Genomic DNA, 19,324 nt, shown 5'->3' with positions numbered 1-19,324 from the left:
AAAAAAATACACGTGCTATCTAATTAAAAAAAAAAAACTAAAAGGATCACTAACTATCAAAATGTAGAGCTCAAAAATGAAATTAAAATGGTAACACAAGGCAACAGAATTGGGAGCCTAGCATTATTTATTTCCAACTATATAAATCAAATTATAAAGTGAACATATAAGCAAAATGCTCTAGACATGCAACTATACCAAAGATTATAAAAAAATGAAAGATTAGCAATCTTACTAATTGATATGTTCATTTAAGAAAAAACTTCCAAATTTCTGTGTCTGTCATTTCTTTAATTAAATTATTTCCAAAAATGCCCTCCTCATCTACCAGGCTCCTTAGTTGTCGAGCTGTGCTGTTGAACCCCACATAATTTTTTTTAGTAGCAACGAATACTACTCCATAAGGAGGCTTCAAGCACTGATTATCAAGAAAGTTAATAAATCAGAAACCTAAATGAAAATTCAAATACTCTTTTGTAATATACAAAGTAACAAAACTGAAAACTTAAAAAACTGACCTTTTTAATGAGTGTATAAAGCTTCTTTAAAGAAGTTCCTGAATGTGGAATATCAGTCATCAATATAACATCATATCCACCTCCAACATCACTCTCATTAGCCCTCTCCCAAACCCTACTTCCAGTTGACTTTCTAGAAGAATGTTCTTGTCCCATGATGCTACCATCATGGCTGCTGTAGCTACACCTACCGATAAAATCATCTTCTGAGAAACTAAGGTTCATTACTGGTGATGCTTCTAGAACATTCTTCTCAACAACAGACAAAACTCCAGGAAGCTCTTCCCATTCTCCAGCATAAAAATGAACAGTTGGAGAGAGAATTTGTCTTGATGGAGTAAGTGGACTTTCAGGCTGTTTGCTTTGTTTATCCCTTTCTTGTTCAAGATTGGACATGACATTTGGGATTGTTGTACGTCTTATTGTTTCTGCATTTAGATCTTGAAAATGCACTGTTGAAGCTCCCTGAAATACCAATGTACCTTAGTAAATAATCATTTTTCCCGATTTTTTTTTTTAATCCAAGATTATTGTACCTTTAGACAAGCAAAGATCCCTGGGATTCCATGGCCACAACTAAGCTGTAAAAAAGAGAAAAGAGAAGGATATTTAGTTAGGGTAATCTTGTGAATCAGGAAAAAGAAAATAGTATAATAATTAATCTGAGTATATACCTCAAGTACCCTTTTGCCTCTAAAGCTCAACTGTCCATCACGAATCTCATGCTTAAGGATGTTAACAAGATCAAATGAGCTATCCCATGATTTCAAAGATGCTGCAACAAAATCATGTCAAGAAAATATGAGCAGTTGTTTTAACAACTACAGTTTTTTAAGGTTGAGTGATTCAAGATTGTAGTTACCATCAGGTTTTGATGATTTCAACTCTGAACCTATAATATCTGAGACACTAACTCTTCCCTACATTGAAAATGAAGGCAAAAGCATTAAATCACTATTACAGAATCTGAGAAAAGAGCAGTTAGTAGAAATAATATGAGGGGATGATGTATATTGCACCTTGAAGATGCTAACTTCTTGACAATCTATGTTTTCTCCAGCATATCTGTAAGGGTATCCCATCTGTGGTGGAGTGGAATGGGAAACTTGTTAAAAAGAATACTGTAAAGTGTAAACTCAAAGGCTCAAGATGTTGCTAGAGTGGAGAAAGTGAGAAGGTAAAGTACCTTAGAGGGTAGAATCTCAACAGCAGGTGAAGGCAGATGCATCTCCTTATCAGATGTGATGGACATGCTTTGAGCTACCCGGTCATTGGGCAGCAATCCGGGCAAGCATTGTGTAAACAATGATGGTGCACGCATTCTAACTAGATACCAGAAGTCTGAATTCTTTCAGAAGAAAATCCTGTAAGAAAGAATTTGATTATATATTCCATTATGCCTTTTATATATGGCATAACACATAGTACATAACTACATATATAGAATTTGAAGTACAAATTGTGACATGTTGATGGATACTGCTATTAACTGCACATCTAACATTAAAATTTCTGGAAATTATTAAAGCCGAAAGGCATACAACAAGACAAACATCTTGACCTTTATCAATGCAAAAGGATCTACGCACTATTAGAACAAAAATACAAAGTGAAAAGTAGCACATAGCCACATACTGTTCAAAATTTTCAAAACAAAACAGAAACTTGTAGATCAAAATCAAATTCCGGAAAAACTACAATACGCATCAAACAAAACAACTGATTATACTAATCAGAAACACAAACATATTACAATTTTGGATCAAGCATTCCATTTAACAAATTTTCCATCAGTCAACAAAATTCAGCATACGTAAACCGATAACCAAGCCATTAAACAGCAAAACTCAAAAATAAACAAGCAGAATTATCAAAATTGATGTGAAGAACGATGAACGAAGAACGAACAGAAACATACCGAAGCAATAAACAACGAACTGGGACTGAATCACGTTCTTGGATGCAAACTACGAAGAATTCAACGAAAGAGATGTGAGGAAATATATATGTATAATAGCTGTAACCTAGTAGAAATTAAAGGGGTTTTTTTATTCAAAGGTCAAAAGAAAACACCAAAAATCGAAGAACAGAAGCTTCCGGATACAGACTTGCGTTTGCAAATTGCAGCTGGTGTGTATACATTTTGTTATAATGACGATTAAGTCCTTTGACTTTTTCAAAATAGAAGGGAGTCAACGTGGCGATGGTAGGTTTGGAGGTAGATTAAAAGGAAACGTGAGGGTAAATTGGACCACAACTTTAGCGGTTGGTTGATGATACGGATGCCTTGTTGGCGTGTATGAAAAGGGGGAAGGAGAAAACGGGGAATATGAGAATATCGTTGTCTATGGCCACGTGCATGTCACGTCATTCTCGTGGACTCGTGGTAGGTAAAATAGTCTTTTCATTTGAATTAATATTCAGAAAAATAATTTAGTTGTGCTCTAATATACTTCTAATCTATTTTAATAAATAATTTTTTTTATTTATTTGTGATTTCTTATTTAATCTATTAAATATCATTTTATAGTTATTTTAAACTAATTTTTTTTTCATATGTCATTTTATGAGTTTTTATATTTTATTAAAATTTACATAATAATTTAATATAATAATTACAATAAATAGAGTAATAAATGGATATCAATTTCATTAATCAATTTATCTTTTAACTAGGCGAATACCCACGCGTTGCGCAGAAACATTTATATAGTTAAAGTCTTTACAAATATATGTTTTTTTAAATATAACAATAACGTTATTGTTAAATTTGATATAATAATTTGTATATTAAATTGATATAATATATAGATTATTTTGAACTATATGATAATATATAAATCTATTATAACTGCATAATCTCAATCGTTGAATGACTTCTATCAGCGAGTTACTCATGAATAAATTTAAATATAATATATGGTTTAATGTTATTTATATTTGTTGTTATTAATAATTAATTTTTAAAATTTATTTGCTTAATGTTTTAATTTCTATCATTATAACTTGTTAAAATATCAAACATTGTTTTTTATTTTAAAGGTAACAATATAATATTATATATATATATATATATATATATATATATATATATATATATATATATATATATATAACTATTTTGATTGTAAATTATTTTAAGCTACTTATTTAAAAAAATTTCACGATTATAAAAATATCATTAGGAAATATTTAAGTTAAATTGATATTACAATTTAGTTTTTGCATTTATCACTACAATTTATCACTTTTAACTATTTACAAAATATTCTTTGGTTTTTTAAGTGGAACTGAAATTTATATTTAAGTTGACACTATAATTTTGTATTTAAATTAACAATTTAAGTATTTTGTCCAAACTATTCAAAAGTTGTAGCTTTAAACTGATAATGGTTTACATATAACAACATTTTAAATCTATTAAATTAAGTATAATATGTTAAAACTTAAAGACATAAGTTTATAAGTATAAATAAAGATATTATTTTAAAATTGAAATTTAGTTTATTTATAATTACACTTTAGGTTTGATATTTATTTAACCTTAATAACCAACTTATAATCATTATTAGAAAGACACTACAATTTATCATTTTTAACTATTTATAAAATATTTTTTGGGTTGTTTAAGTTAAAGTAAAATTTATATTTAAGTTTACCCTATAATATTATATTTAAATTAATAATGTAAGTATATTATACAAATTGTTCCAAAATTGTATCTTTAAAATGTTAATGGCTTACATCCAACAATATATTAAAACTAATAAATTAACTATAATATGTTAAAAGTTAAAATAAAAAAATAAAATAAAAACATAACTTTATAAGTAGAAGTAAATATATTATTTTAATATTGAAATTTAATTTATATATGATTACACTTTAGGTTTGATATTTATTTAACCTTATTAACCAACTTATATTTATTATTAGAAAAAATTGAAAAGTCAAGGAAATTTCAAATGAATGTGGAGAAAGAAAAAATGCATGTGAGTTTCAAATGAATGTGGTGAAAGAAAAAATGCATCATTTATAAAGATAAGTAAATATATTATTTTAATAAAAAACATAATTTTATAAGTAGAAGTAAAGATATTATTTTAATATTGAAATTTAGTTTATATAGAGTAAATTACACGAATGGTCCTTATGGTTTGGGGTAATTTGCGTGCTTGGTCCCTAACTTATTTTTTTAACTCGGAAGGTCCTTATGGTTTGTTTTTGTTACGCGTTTGGTCCCTACTGTTTATTTTTGTTACGCGTTTGGTCCCTATCTTATCTAAAAAGACTATTATTTAAAGAGGAAAAAATAATGGAGTAGGTGAGATAAGTTGAGGGGGTGGGATTAAGGGTGTTTATTTAAATAAATTAAAAAAATTAAGGGCATAATAGTCTTTTTAGATAAGATATAGGGACCAAGCGTGTAACAAAAACAAACAGTAGGGACCTTCCGAGTTAAAAAAATAAGTTAGGGACCAAACGCGTAAATTACCCTAAACCATAGGGACCATTCGTGTAATTTACTCGTTTATATATGATTACACTTTAGGTTTGATATTTATTTAACCTAATTACCAAATTATAATTATTATTATTATTATAAAGATATTGAAAAGTCATGGGAGTTTTAAATGAATGTGGTGACAGGAAAAAAAAAATGGGGGTTTCAAATGCATGAGATTCAAGAAAAAATGCTAACTTTATAAGTATGTATGATTTCAAAAAATTCAAAATTTATTAGTTTTTTTTATTCATTTAAATTATTTGTTTAAATTTAAAAGATAAAAAAATATATATTCATTATAATAATTCATTATTTTTCTTATTTTGTTATAAATTCAAAGTTCTCAAATATTTTGACATTTATATTTAACTTTTTTTAAAATTAACTCATATAATATATAAGTCTCACATCTAGTTAATAATATTACTTGTCATTTATTGCTTTTCCGATTAAAAATTTTCTTCTGTCTTTCTAATATATTTTTTTTGCCATTTGTTATACTTGTAGCACCTGGTTCCTGGTACATAAAATGTATCTAAGTATTTATCATTTTAGCCTTGGACTCGGCGAGTTGTAGGTCCGACTCGCCGAGTAGGGACGCGGTCCGGGGGTACGTTTAAGTTGGCGACTCGGCGAGTCCATATTCTGGACTCGGCGAGTCACCACTGTTTGATGAAACCCTAAATTTCAAGGGTTTGCACCCTATTTAAACCCTCATTTCCGCCCCAAGCTCGCCCCCATTCACCCTCAGAGCCCCCAACATCGTTTTTGCCCTTTTCCTTATGAGATTGAAGTGTTTTGGGTGTGTTCTTGAAGTTTTTAAGGAGAAAGAAGAGTAGATCAAGAAGAGGAGAAGGAGGCCAAGCATTTTTGTGACATCTCAACGTTTTCCTTGAGGTATAGATCGTTTCCCCTCTGTTTTCAAACTTGTAGTCCCTAATAGCTTCATGAAAGTCCTTCTTGAGCCATTCTCCAAGCTTGTTTGTGCTTTGTGGGTTGTAATAAGTTGTTAGCCTTTAGATCTAGGCATGATTTAGTCCCTGGAGCTTGGATCTACTGCCTTTATGGAGTCATATTGCATGAAAGTCCTAGATCTACCCCTTTTGGTGCACTTTGAGCCCTAAAACCTTCATTGGTGATTATCTACACGTAAAGTTGGAAACTTTACGTGTAAACCAGGCCCTAGGAACCCAGATCTATGAATGGCATGGACTGGATTCAAGCAAAATCGCGTGTATAGTTTTTGCATGAGGCAGACTCGGCGAGTCGTTCATCTGACTCGGCGAGTCGGGTCGCGAGTCCTCGGGTTATTCCCCTTTTTGTGTTTGCGAGTTGGAGTAGTGAGTCATAGGGTATGACTTAGTGGGTTGGAAGCCAGACTCACTCATGAAGTCACTCAGCGAGTCAATGCTATGACTCGGCAAGTTCATGGCAATCTTCTTGTCTCAAGAACAACTCGACGAGTTGTTCATACAACTCGGTGAGTCACAGCTTAGAGTGTTCTTCGGATGAAGGCGAACTCGGCGAGTTGTTCATACAACTCAGCGCGTAGGATGAAGGACTATTGGACTTGGGTATAGAGAAAGGGACTCGGCGAGTCGGCAAGCCAACTCGGCGAGTCTGGTCAACTGGCAATTGACTGTGACTTGACTCATGACTTGTTAAGGGTAAATGGACAGTTTACCCTGAGGTCGGTTAGCAGTATTTGACTAAGTGTTTGGTGGGAATTACAGCCGGAGGATTTCCGAAGCAGAAGCAGCAGACAGACCATTCCCACACAGATCAGCAGCTACTACGAGGTGAGTTACCTTCTAGTAGCGGTGGGTCTAAGGCCACAATGTCGGCCCACCAGTAGGAGATGTATGATAGATGATTGTCTTTGTGATATCATCTAGGTTTGCTACTACCTGATATGTTATATGCAAGCATGATATGTTGTATGTGATAGTAGTAGAGTTCGGTTGTTAGGACTGAAGGGTAGTCAGACACCCCAGATACGTATGACAGTATATGATGATATGTTTGCATGCTGGCTTTTTACGTTATATGCAATAGAGGTAGTAGGAGGGGACTAGTCCCCGAGTTCGGTTGCTAGGACCGAAGGGTAGTTCAGGCACCCCAGATATGTCTGATAATATGTTATGTTATGGTATATGTGATACTGGCAGTAGGGGTGAAATAGTCCCCGAGGTTCGGTCATCAGGACCGAAGGGTAGTCAGCACCCCAGAATGGCTTGACATGGGTAGTCAGCACCCCAGAATGGCTTGACATGGGTAGGTCGGCACCCCAGAATGGTCGTACCGGATAGGTCGGGCACCCCAGAAATGCTTGGCAATATGTATGATATGTGATTGTATGGTATGCGGTATGATGGAGGAACTCACTAAGCTTCGTGCTTACAGTTTTCAGTTTTAGTTTCAGGTACCTCTTCTTCGAAGGGGAAAGAGCTGGCGCGGTAGCGGCCCATCACACACATGTTTCGTATTCCGCATCATGAGATCTTCCTGGGGATTTGTACTCTGACATTATTATGTTTTATGAAATGCTTTCCAGACATGCGATATCTTTATAAAATGTTATGATCAGTAAACGTTTTAATTCGAATGTTTGCTAAATATATGTTTTCAAAAATGAAATTTTTGGCTTGTATTACAAGTTGGTATCAGAGCCCTGGTTTGAGGGGTTCGGACACACCTTCGGGGGTGTTTGAAATCAAATTGAGGGATTAAAAGATTTTGGAAAGAGAAAATGTTTTCTAAAAGGCTAAGTAAAGGGTTTTAAGAAAGAACAAAGTGTGTGATGTGCGCGACCGGCCGAGCTCAAGTAAGTATTCCCCAATGTACCCATACAAGTTTATTTATGTTTATCAGTTTCTGTAGAACAGCATGCTAGAATATGACTAAGGATCTAGGGGTGATGCCTTATGTGCCTGATTTATGTGCTTCAGTAGATGAAAGAGTCGCATGCTAGAATTGAGTAGACAGCAGTAGGGTAGCCTGTTTAGGTTATTCCTGATAGTACGAGTTTAGCATTGTATGCTAGTTCAGTTTTTCTCTACGAGGATAGAGTTGCTTGAGATTGTTTTCTTTATGTCCAAATGTTGTTTGCTTTGTGCTATGTGGGCTTTGAGTGATGGGAGTTAGCTGTTAAGTGGATACGTTAAAGTCATATGTGATCAGGGTTGAATAATCTCAGAGTGTTGGATTTGACCCTATTGCGTAGCTCTTGTTTGAGTCCTAACCGTTGTAGGGATGAGTCCCTTACTCGAAGGATTATCCGAGCCTCGTCGCATGTGATTGTATTCAGGTAATAGCTAAGTGGCATCACAAAGAGACCATCAACAGCTGAGGACTGGGATGGGTGGGTCAGAGGTTTCCTAGGGAAAGCCTAGGATAAGAGTAACAGTGATCAGCGGTAGTGGAAGGGACCTGGTTGAGTCGAGGCGGTCTTTGGGGAAGGTACGGATAGATGTGGAAGGTAGTATGGGCCTGTGTAACGCCTGTGTTTCCGGGCTTTCCATTTTTAGCAATGTGATAGTCTAGGTTAACCTTTGTAACCCGTTTTGAAATAATATAAGAGTATTATTTGAGTATTATGTGTTTTATGCTTAATTGCTTAATTATGTGGTTTGATTAATTAAGAATAAAAATAAGCGTCAAAATTTAAGTGTAAAATAAACTTGATATCTGTAGATAATGTTGTAGTAGTTGAAACAAGGTTTCCGAAGATATAAAGAATGCCGAAATCCGAGTTATAACGAGGAAGTTATGACCTGTCGAAGTTTCGCGACAGAACCGACAACGCTGAATAACGTAAAAAGTGAAATTTACGTTAGAGCGATATTTAGCCTTAGTGATCTAAACAAGAATCGAAGATCTCGTTGTTAGTATCAAAGCGATAAAAAGTTAGGCGAGAACGGACGTCAAACGAAGAAGTTATGAATTTATAACGAAATTTTCTGTCCCGACCTATTAAAAATAAATAATAAAAATAAAGTCAAAATTAGCCGATGGAGTCTAAACGAAAGTTGAAGAGCGTAGTCTCACCTTCTCGTGGATATAAAGAACATCAAAAACGGAGTTCGTATGAAGGAGATATGAATTTTCGAAGTTTATTAAATAATTTATAATTAAATTTAATTATAAAATCTGGCCTTATCCGAAGACGAGTCACCGGACTCATCCGGAGTACGCCCCGCGTACAGCCAGAGTGTCGACACTTCGGATGACGCACGCAGTGACGCATTTCGGAGCTCGTACGCCCCGCGTACTCCGAGGCATCAACCTCCTATAAATAGGATGCGAGGGGTCCGAGTATTCTTGCTCATTTCTTCTCCTCCTTGTGTCGAAGCTCTGCGTTTTTACCCCCGAAGCCCCGGTATCATTCCCGAGTCCCGAAGCGAGTCCCGAGATCCCGAAGATCCTGAGAAGTGCGGTTTCCGAGCCGAAGCTCTGGCCGCGAGAAGTTCGATTTTCGTAGAGATCTTCCAGATCTGCTGAGGATTACGACTTCTGCAAGCCGTAGTGCTGTCCGATCATCTTCTGATCAAGTGAGTGTGTAGTTACTTTCTTCTAACGCATAATTATGAAGTATTTTATACGAAATACGTGTTATGTGTATAGTTTTGTTGTTATGTAAGTGAATGTATATTCACTCTCTTTAATCACATAGATCTGATTTGTTTTCTATGAAATACGTGTTATGTGGGTATGCCTCATCTGTTGTGTGGAATATATATTGAATGAAAATGATATACAGGTTTTAAACTATGTATAAAAATGTATATTTTTATCTACTAATATGTTGGGTAAAACATGGGTAGATAGTTGGTGTGTAATAAACAGATGAGAGGCCTCGATGTTGTTGTTGTTGTTGACCTAGTTATTCAGCGGAGTATAGATAACGACCACAGACTCCTTCTAGACAGTCTCGTGGAACGCTAGCAGGTTCATAACATGTAGGTGTTGTGAACGATGTGTTCACCGGTGTACTCTATCCCCCTCATGGTTGCCTTAGGATATCTATTGTTGAGGAAACCCCTTAGCAGTAATGTCCGTCCCGATGAAAATCCTAGATTAGGTCCCTTGAGATAGATGTTGTTTTAGGGACATAAAGTGAGGATAACGGGAATGGGTAATCGGGATAGTGATTGGTTGGTGAAATTAAATATAATTTATTTATTGTGGGTTGAAAACCCTATATGCTCACCAGGCTCCCAAGCCTGACCCACTCAGTTTTATTTGTATTACAGGAAGTGGCGCAAGGGCATAAGATGGACGAACCATCAAGTTGTTTTGTTTACAAGTCTGTATATGTATATATTTGTTGAATGACTTGTAATGTTATTGTTTATGCTTAATGGTATGTATCGGAACATGACACCCCGAGTTTTAATTATATAATGAAAATGCATCTCTTGATGAAATGCTTTGATAAATATTATTTTTTCATGTTTTGTTTTGGGAACAAATTCCGCAACACTTTCAAATCAAAAGGATTTACTCTAAAATTATTTTAAAAAGCATAAATGAACTCGGTCTTTTCTGGCCGTGATTTTGGGGATGTCACAGTTGGTATCAGAGCATTAGTTTAAGCGAACTAGGAATTTGTAGGATTTCTAAACTTAAACTTAGAATGCTAAGTGGAGATTGTGAGGTGTGTGTCTGTTAAATTTTAGACACAAGCACTAGTTTATTTTAGGAAGGTTGCCTAAAATGCTTTTATGTGCTAAATGTTATATGTTGCCATATATGACATTATTTGTTAAGATCTACGGTTTGTTGCCAACCAGATCTGAAGGTTTATGTGTTTAAGATTCTAAGCGTATGTGTACGATATTAGAACTAGCATGTAATCGTTTGGAGTAATAAAGTGAAATTATTCGGTGTATAGATCAAAAATGGTGAGAACAAGAAGCAGTGTTGGAAACGCGGATGAAAACAAGAATCAACCGTCAGTGATTGAGCAAGCACCTGTTGTAGCAGCAGCACCAGAACAGATCACCATGGCTGGAGTGCAAGCCATGATTCGGGCTATGTTAGCCGAACAAAGGGAGGAGATGCGACAAATGTTGCATAATAATAGGGACGAACCTGTCATACCTATTGAGGAACCTGAATTGATTCCCGAGCAATCGGAGGAAGGGAACAATAGTCGCATTTTGAGTCAAGTTGGGACTCAAGAAGAACGAAGGAACAATCCGGAAAGGAGAAACAACAACGATGGGCGAATGTACAAGAACTTCTTGGGCGCCAAGCCGCCAAGTCTTTCTGGGAGCCCAAATCCTGTTGAAATAATGGATTGGATCTCCGAAATGGAGATGGTATTTGAAAGTTGCAACTGTAGCAACAAACAGAAGACTGTCTTTGCAGTCAGACAACTGAAGACTGGAGTATTAAGTTGGTGGAAGTTGTTGGCAGATACTATGCCACAAGGGAAAGCCCTGAAAATGTCATGGGAAGAATTCTTGGAACAGTTAAGGGTGCAATATTGTTCAGATATAGATTTAATTGATCTGAACAATGAGTTCCAAAACTTGAAGAAGGGGAGGATGAGCGTAGACGACTATGCTATGGCATTCACTGAGAAAATGAAATTATTTCCGTACCTAGTGCCAACGGAACTCTCCAAGATTGAGAGGTTTGCTAATGGACTGCCTGCCGACTTTGGCCCGACAGTCAAGATGGCAACTACTCTGAAAACAGCCGTTCATGCAGCTAAGAATGTGGAGGCCCAGCAGAAGGAAAAGGGTCTGGAAAGGATAGAAGTTGGTGAAAAGAGGAAGTTCGATGGAACTTCAGGGTCCAATAAGAATAACAAGTTCTCGAAGTCTGGTTCGAGGGGAAGTGGGGGAGAAGCGAAATTGTGCGACAAATGTAAGAAGAAGCATCATGGAAAGTGTGAGGTAGTGACCACATGCTACAAATGTGGAAAGCCAGGTCACTATGCCAATGAATGTACCCTCACTAAGAAAGTTTGTTATGGTTGTGGTGAGGAGGGACACATATCGAGGGACTGCCCGAAGAAGAAGGAGGCAGCCAGACCCAACATTCCGCCAAAGCCAAAGGCGAGAGCATTCCAGATGACACTGGAAGCCGCTAAGGATGAAGCTGATGTCGCTTCAGGTACCTTTCTTGTTAACAATTTGCCTGCCCAAATTTTATTTGATTCTGGAGCCAATTACTCCTTTATATCGCATGAATTTGGTAGAAAACTAGCTTTACTTGTTGATAGACTAGATGATGCTTTATTAGTCGAAGTTGCTAGTGGCAAGTTTGTACCTGTTAGCCATCGTATGAAAAACATCTTAATCGACCTTAATGGGAATAAGTTTCACGAGGAATTATTGTCTATCGGACTTAATGGTTTCGACATCGTGTTGGGAATGGATTGGCTTAGTGCCAATGATGCCGAGATATTGTGCAAGAAGAAGATAGTGAAGGTAAACCCGCCTGGAAAGGAATCGTTTATGGTGTATGGGGACAAACGCCGAGTGAATTCTGGAATCATTTCCCTAATGAAAGCCAGAAAGTGTTTGACCAAGGGATGTACATCATATTTAGCATTCGTGATTGATGCTAAGAAGGAGAAGAAGGTGATGCAGAGTATTCCTATGGTGTGTGATTATCCGGAAGTATTTCCCGAAGATCTTCCTGGATTACCACCTGATAGACAAGTAGAGTTCAGAATAGACTTGTTACCAGGAACCACGCCAATAGCAAAAGCACCTTATCGATTAGCACCGACGGAGATGAAGGAGCTGATGATGCAACTTCAGGAGTTATTGGACAAAGGTTTCATTAGACCTAGTTCATCACCCTGGGGAGCTCCGGTGTTATTCGTGAAGAAGAAAGATGGAAGCATGAGAATGTGCATTGATTACCGAGAGCTGAATAAGGCAACAATAAAGAATAGATATCCGTTGCCGAGGATTGATGACCTATTCGATCAACTACAAGGTTCGAGCTATTTCTCGAAGATCGACCTAAGGTCAGGATATCATCAGTTGAAAGTAAGAGAGCAGGATATAGAGAAGACTGCGTTCAGAACTAGATATGGACACTACGAGTTCTTGGTTATGTCGTTTGGACTAACCAATGCTCCGGCAGCATTTATGGATTTAATGAATAGGGTTTGTAATCCGTTCCTTGATAAATCTGTGATAGTGTTCATAGATGACATTCTGATTTACTCAAAAGGCCAGGAGGAGCATGGCAGACACTTGCGAGAAGTGTTAGAAGTCTTGAAGAAGGAGAAGTTGTATGCTAAATTCTCCAAATGTGATTTTTGGATTCGTGAAGTCCAATTCTTGGGTCACGTGGTCAACCAAGAAGGGATAATGGTTGATCCAGCGAAGATCGAAGCTGTGATGAAGTGGGAACAATCGAAAAGTCCCACGGAGATCCGAAGCCTTTTAGGATTAGCCGGATATTACCGAAGGTTTATCCAAGGCTTTTCTTCGATTGTTACTCCATTGACAGCTTTGACCCACAAAGGAGCTACTTATGCTTGGAGTGAGAAGCATAAAGAAGCATTCGAGAAGCTAAAGAAGAAACTATGCGAGGCATCGATACTTTCTCTACCTGATGGAGTCGAAGACTTCGCTGTTTATAGCGATGCGTCCGAGGTTGGATTGGGTTGTGTTTTAACCCAAAGAGAAAAGGTGATAGCATATGCGTCTCGACAACTGAAAGAGCATGAAAAGAACTACCCGACTCATGATTTGGAGTTGGCAGCGGTAGTTTTCGCTCTGAAGATATGGAGGCATTACCTCTATGGCACGAAGTGCAAACTTTTCACTGATCATAAGAGTCTCCAATATCTCTTCAATCAGAAAGAGTTAAATATGAGGCAACGACGCTGGCTGGAATTACTCAAGGACTACGACTGTGAGATACTTTACCATCCCGGTAAAGCTAATATTGTTGCTGATGCTCTCAGTCGGAAAGTCAATCTTGAAAGGAAAAGACCAAGAGCATTGAGAATTGAAGTTGTCTCGACTATTTTAGAAAGTATAAAGAAAGCTCAAAGCGAAGCTTCTGAGAAGAATGACCGGAAGGAGGAACGTTTGGGAAAAACGTTGGTGTTTGGTACAAACGGTCATGGATTGAAGGTGTTCCAAGATCGGATTTGGATACCTAAGATAGGAGGAGTCAGAGATCTTCTGATGGAAGAAGCTCACAAGACCATGTACTCGATTCATCCCGGTAGCACTAAAATGTATAGGGACCTGAAACCCTACTACTGGTGGCCGACGATGAAGCGTGATGTTGAAAAGTATGTGGCCGAGTGTGTGACTTGTGCGAGAGTCAAGACACAACATCAGAAACCGTATGGGAGTTTAGAGCCTTTACCTGTGCCTATGGGTAAGTGGGAAGACATTGCTATGGATTTTGTCACTAAACTACCCAGAACAAAGAATGGTCACGACATGATTTGGGTGGTCGTTGATCGATTCACTAAGAGTGCACATTTCATAGCAGCCAGGGAGAAATGGTCTATGGAAAAGCTTGCGAATTCTTATGTGAAGGAAATTGTGAGACTTCACGGTGTTCCGCTAACAATTGTGTCGGATCGTGATAGTCGTTTCACCTCAAGGTTTTGGAAATGTCTACAAGAGGAAATGGGTACCAAGTTATGTTTAAGTACAGCTTACCATCCGCAGACTGATGGTCAGAGTGAAAGAACGATACAAACACTTGAAGATATTTTGAGAGCATGTACCTTGGAATTCCTAGGTAATTGGGATGAACAATTACCATTGGTAGAATTCTCCTATAACAATAGTTTTCACTCGAGCATTAAGATGGCACCTTACCAAGCTTTGTATGGACAATAGTGTCGTACGCCGTCTTGTTGGCTTAAGGCTGGGGAAAAGCAGTTTATGGGACCAGAGATGGTTCATCAAACTGCTGAAAAGTTGAAAATAATTAGGGAAAGAATGTTAGCAGCTCAAGATCGTCAAAAGAGTTATGCTGACAAAAAGCGAAGACCGATGACTTTTGAAGTTGGGGATTCGGTTTTGCTTAAAGTCTCGTCGTGGAAGGGACTTATAAGATTTGGTAAAAGGGGAAAGTTGAGTCCAAGGTTTATTGGACCGTTTAAAGTTCTTCAGAGGATTGGGAACCAAGCTTACAAGCTCGAACTACCAGAAGAACTGAATGGAATTCATAACACTTTTCATGTGTGTTATTTACAGAATTTCACGGGGGAAGTTCCCAACATGATTCCACTTTCGGAGTTGAGAATCGATGAGAACAAAAGGTTGATTGAAGAACCAGAGGCAATTGTTGACCGAAAGACTAAGAAGTTGCGACGCAAGATGGTCGAGTTAGTGCTTGTCCGATGGAAACACACGAATGGGCCAAATCTCACCTGGAAGACGGAGAGTGACATGATGGGTCACTATCCGCATTTGTTTTGTTGAGGTGTGATTCCGGGGACGGAATCATTCTAAGGTGGGGAGAATTGTAACGCATGTGTTTCTGGGCTTGCCATTTTTAGCAATGTGATAGTCTAGGTTAACCTTTGTAACCCGTTTTGAAATAATATAAGAGTATTATTTGAGTATTATGTGTTTTGTGCTTAATTGCTTAATTATGTGGTTTGATTAATTAAGAATAAAAATAAGCGTCAAAATTTAAGTGTAAAGTAAACTTGATATCTTTAGATAATGTTGTAGTAGTTGAAACAAGGTTTCCGAAGATATAAAGAATGCCGAAATCCGAGTTATAACGAGGAAGTTATGACCTGTCGAAGTTTCGCGACAGAACCGGCAACGCTGAATAACGTAAAAAGTGAAATTTACGTTAAAGCGATATTTAGCCTTAGTGATCTAAACGAGAATCGAAGATCTCATTGTTAGTATCAAAGCGATAAAAAGTTAGGCGAGAACGGACGTCAAACGAAGAAGTTATGAATTTATAACGAAATTTTCTGTCCCGGCCTATTAAAAATAAATAACAAAAATAAAGTCAAAATTAGCCGACGGGGTCTAAACAAAAGTTGAAGAGTGTAGTCTCACCTTCGTGTGGATATAAAGAACGTCGAAAACGGAGTTCGTATGAAGGAGATATGAATTTTCGAAGTTTATTAAATAATTTATAATTAAATTTAATTATAAAATTTGGCCTTATCCGAAGACGAGTCACCGGACTCATCCGAAGTACGCCCAGCGTACTCGAGTACGCCCCACGTACAGCCAGAGTGTCGACACTTCGGATGACGCATGTAGTGACGCATTTCGGAGCCCGTACGCCCCGCGTACTCCGAGGCATCAGCCTCCTATAAATAGGATGCGAGGGGTCCGAGTATTCTTGCTCATTTCTTCTCCTCCTTGCCGAAGCTCTGCGTTTTTACCCCCGAAGCCCCGGTATCATTCTCGAGTCCCGAAGCGATTCCTGAGATCCCGAAGATCCCGAGAAGTGCGGTTTCCGAGCCGAAGCTCTGCCCGCGAGAAGTTCGATTTTCGTAGAGATCTTCCAGATCTGCTGAGGATTACGACTTCTGCAAGCCGTAGTGCTGTCCGATCATCTTCTGATCAAGTGAGTGTGTAGTTACTTTCTTCTAACGCATAATTATGAAGTATTTTATACGAAATACGTGTTATGTGTATAGTTTTGTTGTTATGTAAGTGAATGTATATTCACTCTCTTTAATCACATAGATCTGATTTGTTTTCTATGAAATACGTGTTATGTGGGTATGCCTCATCTGTTGTGTGGAATATATATTGAATGAAAATGATATACAGGTTTTAAACTATGTATAAAAATGTATATTTTTATCTACTAATATGTTGGGTAAAACATGGGTAGATAGTTGGTGTGTAATAAACAGATGAGAGGCCTCGATGTTGTTGTTGTTGTTGACCTAGTTATTCAGCGGAGTATGGATAACGACCACAGACTCCTTCTAGACAGTCTCGTGGAACGCTAGCAGGTTCATAACCTGTAGGTGTTGTGAACGATGTGTTCACCGGTGTACTCTATCCCCCTCATGGTTGCCTTAGGATATCTATTGTTGAGGAAACCCCTTAGCAGTAATGTCCGTCCCGATGAAAATCCTAGATTAGGTCCCTTGAGATAGATGTTGTTTTAGGGACATAAAGTGAGGATAACGGGAATGGGTAATCGTGATAGTGATTGGTTGGTGAAATTAAATATAATTTATTTATTGTGGGTTGAAAACCCTATATGCTCACCAGGCTCCCAAGCCTGACCCACTCAGTTTTATTTGTATTACAGGAAGTGGCACAAGGGCATAAGATGGACGAACCATCAAGTTGTTTTGTTTACAAGTCTGTATATGTATATATTTGTTGAATGACTTGTAATGTTATTGTTTATGCTTAATGGTCTGTATCGGAACATGACACCCCGTGTTTTAATTATATAATGAAAATACATCTCTTGATGAAATGCTTTGATAAATATTATTTTTTCATGTTTTGTTTTGGGAACAAATTCCGCAACACTTTCAAATCAAAAGGATTTACTCTGAAATTATTTTAAAAAGCATAAATGAAATCGGTCTTTTTTGGCCGTGATTTTGGGGATGTCACAGCCTGTACTACTGAAAGCAGAGGATCCGTACCCGAACCGAGAAAGGCTAAGATAAGACCAGTGAACTTGTAGTGGGTGTGATCCCTCCAAGGGTATCAGTATCACTAACAGTTGTTATTTCTTTGTATTTCAGAATGGTGGTACTACGCCCGAGGCCAGCAGTTGGCAGTACAGGAGAGGGATCAGGTTCAGGACCAAGTTCTGAGCCAGTAGATGAGGGGCTACGCGAGTTCATCGCGTCAGAGATCACCACAGGAATCCTTGAGTCGACCCTCATTATCTTCGAGTCGATCAAGGAAGGGATATTGGAGATGATGGAGGATCACCTCCGGGCATTTAGGAGAGACATGGCATCTGGCCAGTTAGGACCCCGCACACTGTCCTTCAAGGACTTTCGGGGCAGTGGTGCGCCGGATTTTCATGGGGCGAAGGACCCCATAGCTGCCAGACGATGGATTGCAGACATTGAGTCTGCATAGACGATTAGCTTTTGCCCTGAAGGGTCGAAGGTGAGATATGCAGCAGGGTGTTTACGTGATCAAGCTAGGGATTGGTGTGAGTCCGTGAGCGACTCGTTGGGAGCCTCGGTTGTCGAGGCTATGACATGGTCGGACATTGCGACCCGGTTCAGGGCAGAGTTTGCACCGGCTGTCGAGCTTCAGCAGCTGGCCAGAGAGTTTTTGGATATGAGACAGACGACGGAGACTGTGGCGGAGACCACCGCCAAGTTCCGGGAGAGGGCATTATTAGTGCCCCAGTATGCAGGTGATGAGGACATGAGAAGGACCCGCTACCATGACATGCTCTGAGCTGATATTCGAGAGCATGTCAGTTTTTCAGCTTTTCCTTCCTTGGACTCTATGATTTCCAGGGCGAGGGAGAGAGAGATAGATCTGGAGCACGTCCGAAAGAGGAAGACTGAGGAGGGACAGACAGGAGGGGCTTCGGGGAAGAAGCCCAAGGGATCATATGGTAGGCCGAAAGGCCAGTCGGGACCGAGCCGCTGCAGGAAATGCAACAAGCCTCATGAGGGAACATGTAGATTGGGATCGTCGGGCTGCTATAAGTGCGGAAAGACGGGGCATTTCAGTAGGGATTGTACCGCCCCTGCACCTTTGATACAGACGTCTAAGTTGCTGTGTTTCCACTACAACCAGAGGCGCCAGCTCCAGCTACCCTGCGGATTATAGATGGCCGGCAGGGCAAGGTAGAGGCTCCAGTGGTGAGGAGCCAGGCGTTTCAGCTGACTGCAGAAGAGGCACGCGTCGCACTCGATGTGGTGATGGGTATGATTCTTTCCCTCTACTTTTATTTTATGATGTTATGTTATTGATATGTGCTCGGTGTATATGCATTAGGATCGTTCCATGTGAACGGTATTCCGGTTCAGGTGTTGTTCGACTCGGGTGCCACCCGATCATTTGTTTCCCTTGCGCTTAGCAAGAGGTTTACTGAGTCCTCAGGCATGTTGGATTGCCCTTTAGAGGTATAGATTTTCGATGATCAATCGGTGCGAGCATCAGCAGTGTTCAGGGATTGTGTTTTGAGGTTATTTGAGGAGCGTTATTTGGTGGATTTGGTTCCCATACCGTTGCGGGGGAACAAGGTGATTATAGGCATGGATCGGTTGAGCCCTAATGGGGCGGTGATAGATTGCGCACAACAGCTAGTGCGGGTCAGGACCCCAAGCGGGGGAGAGTTGGTGATCCACAGCGAGAGACCACAACGTGGACCT

The 19,324-nt window shown here is 38.6% G+C and overlaps 1 protein-coding gene across 2 annotated transcripts; it reads right to left on the bottom strand.

The window, feature by feature from the left end:
* Nucleotides 1–82: 82 nt before the first annotated feature.
* On the bottom strand, nucleotides 83–2,647 carry LOC145037750 (uncharacterized). Of its 2 annotated transcripts, XM_078986464.1 has the most exons (9): nucleotides 2,592–2,647; nucleotides 2,437–2,485; nucleotides 1,705–1,882; nucleotides 1,538–1,600; nucleotides 1,381–1,438; nucleotides 1,193–1,293; nucleotides 1,055–1,099; nucleotides 519–983; nucleotides 83–418 (listed from the first exon to the last, which is right to left on the bottom strand). In XM_078986464.1, exons 3-9 carry the CDS (start codon nucleotides 1,837–1,839, stop codon nucleotides 248–250), a joined length of 1,038 nt encoding a protein of 345 aa, XP_078842590.1. In that variant the 5' UTR covers nucleotides 1,840–1,882; nucleotides 2,437–2,485; nucleotides 2,592–2,647; the 3' UTR covers nucleotides 83–247. The 2 variants fall into 2 exon arrangements, with proteins under 2 accessions (XP_078842590.1, XP_078842582.1); XM_078986456.1 differs by lacking the exon at nucleotides 2,592–2,647 and having other exon boundaries at nucleotides 2,437–2,585.
* Between the last annotated feature and the right edge of the window lie 16,677 nt (nucleotides 2,648–19,324).

This window comes from Lactuca saligna, chromosome 1 (assembly GCF_052625555.1).
Source record: "Lactuca saligna cultivar CGN05327 chromosome 1, ASM5262555v1, whole genome shotgun sequence".
NCBI classification, from domain to species: domain Eukaryota; kingdom Viridiplantae; phylum Streptophyta; class Magnoliopsida; order Asterales; family Asteraceae; genus Lactuca; species Lactuca saligna.
This window is presented reverse-complemented; position numbering and strand designations above follow the sequence as displayed.

Coding starts and splice junctions, on each gene's coding strand:
- LOC145037750 (XM_078986464.1), bottom strand. CDS start 1,839: ATGCGTGCACCATCATTGTTTACACAATGCTTGCCCGGATTGCTGCCC. Junction 1,294..1,380: donor GAAATCATCAAAACCTGATG/GTAACTACAATC, acceptor ATTTTGTTGCAG/CATCTTTGAAATCATGGGAT. Junction 419..518: donor TTTATACACTCATTAAAAAG/GTCAGTTTTTTA, acceptor CTTGATAATCAG/TGCTTGAAGCCTCCTTATGG.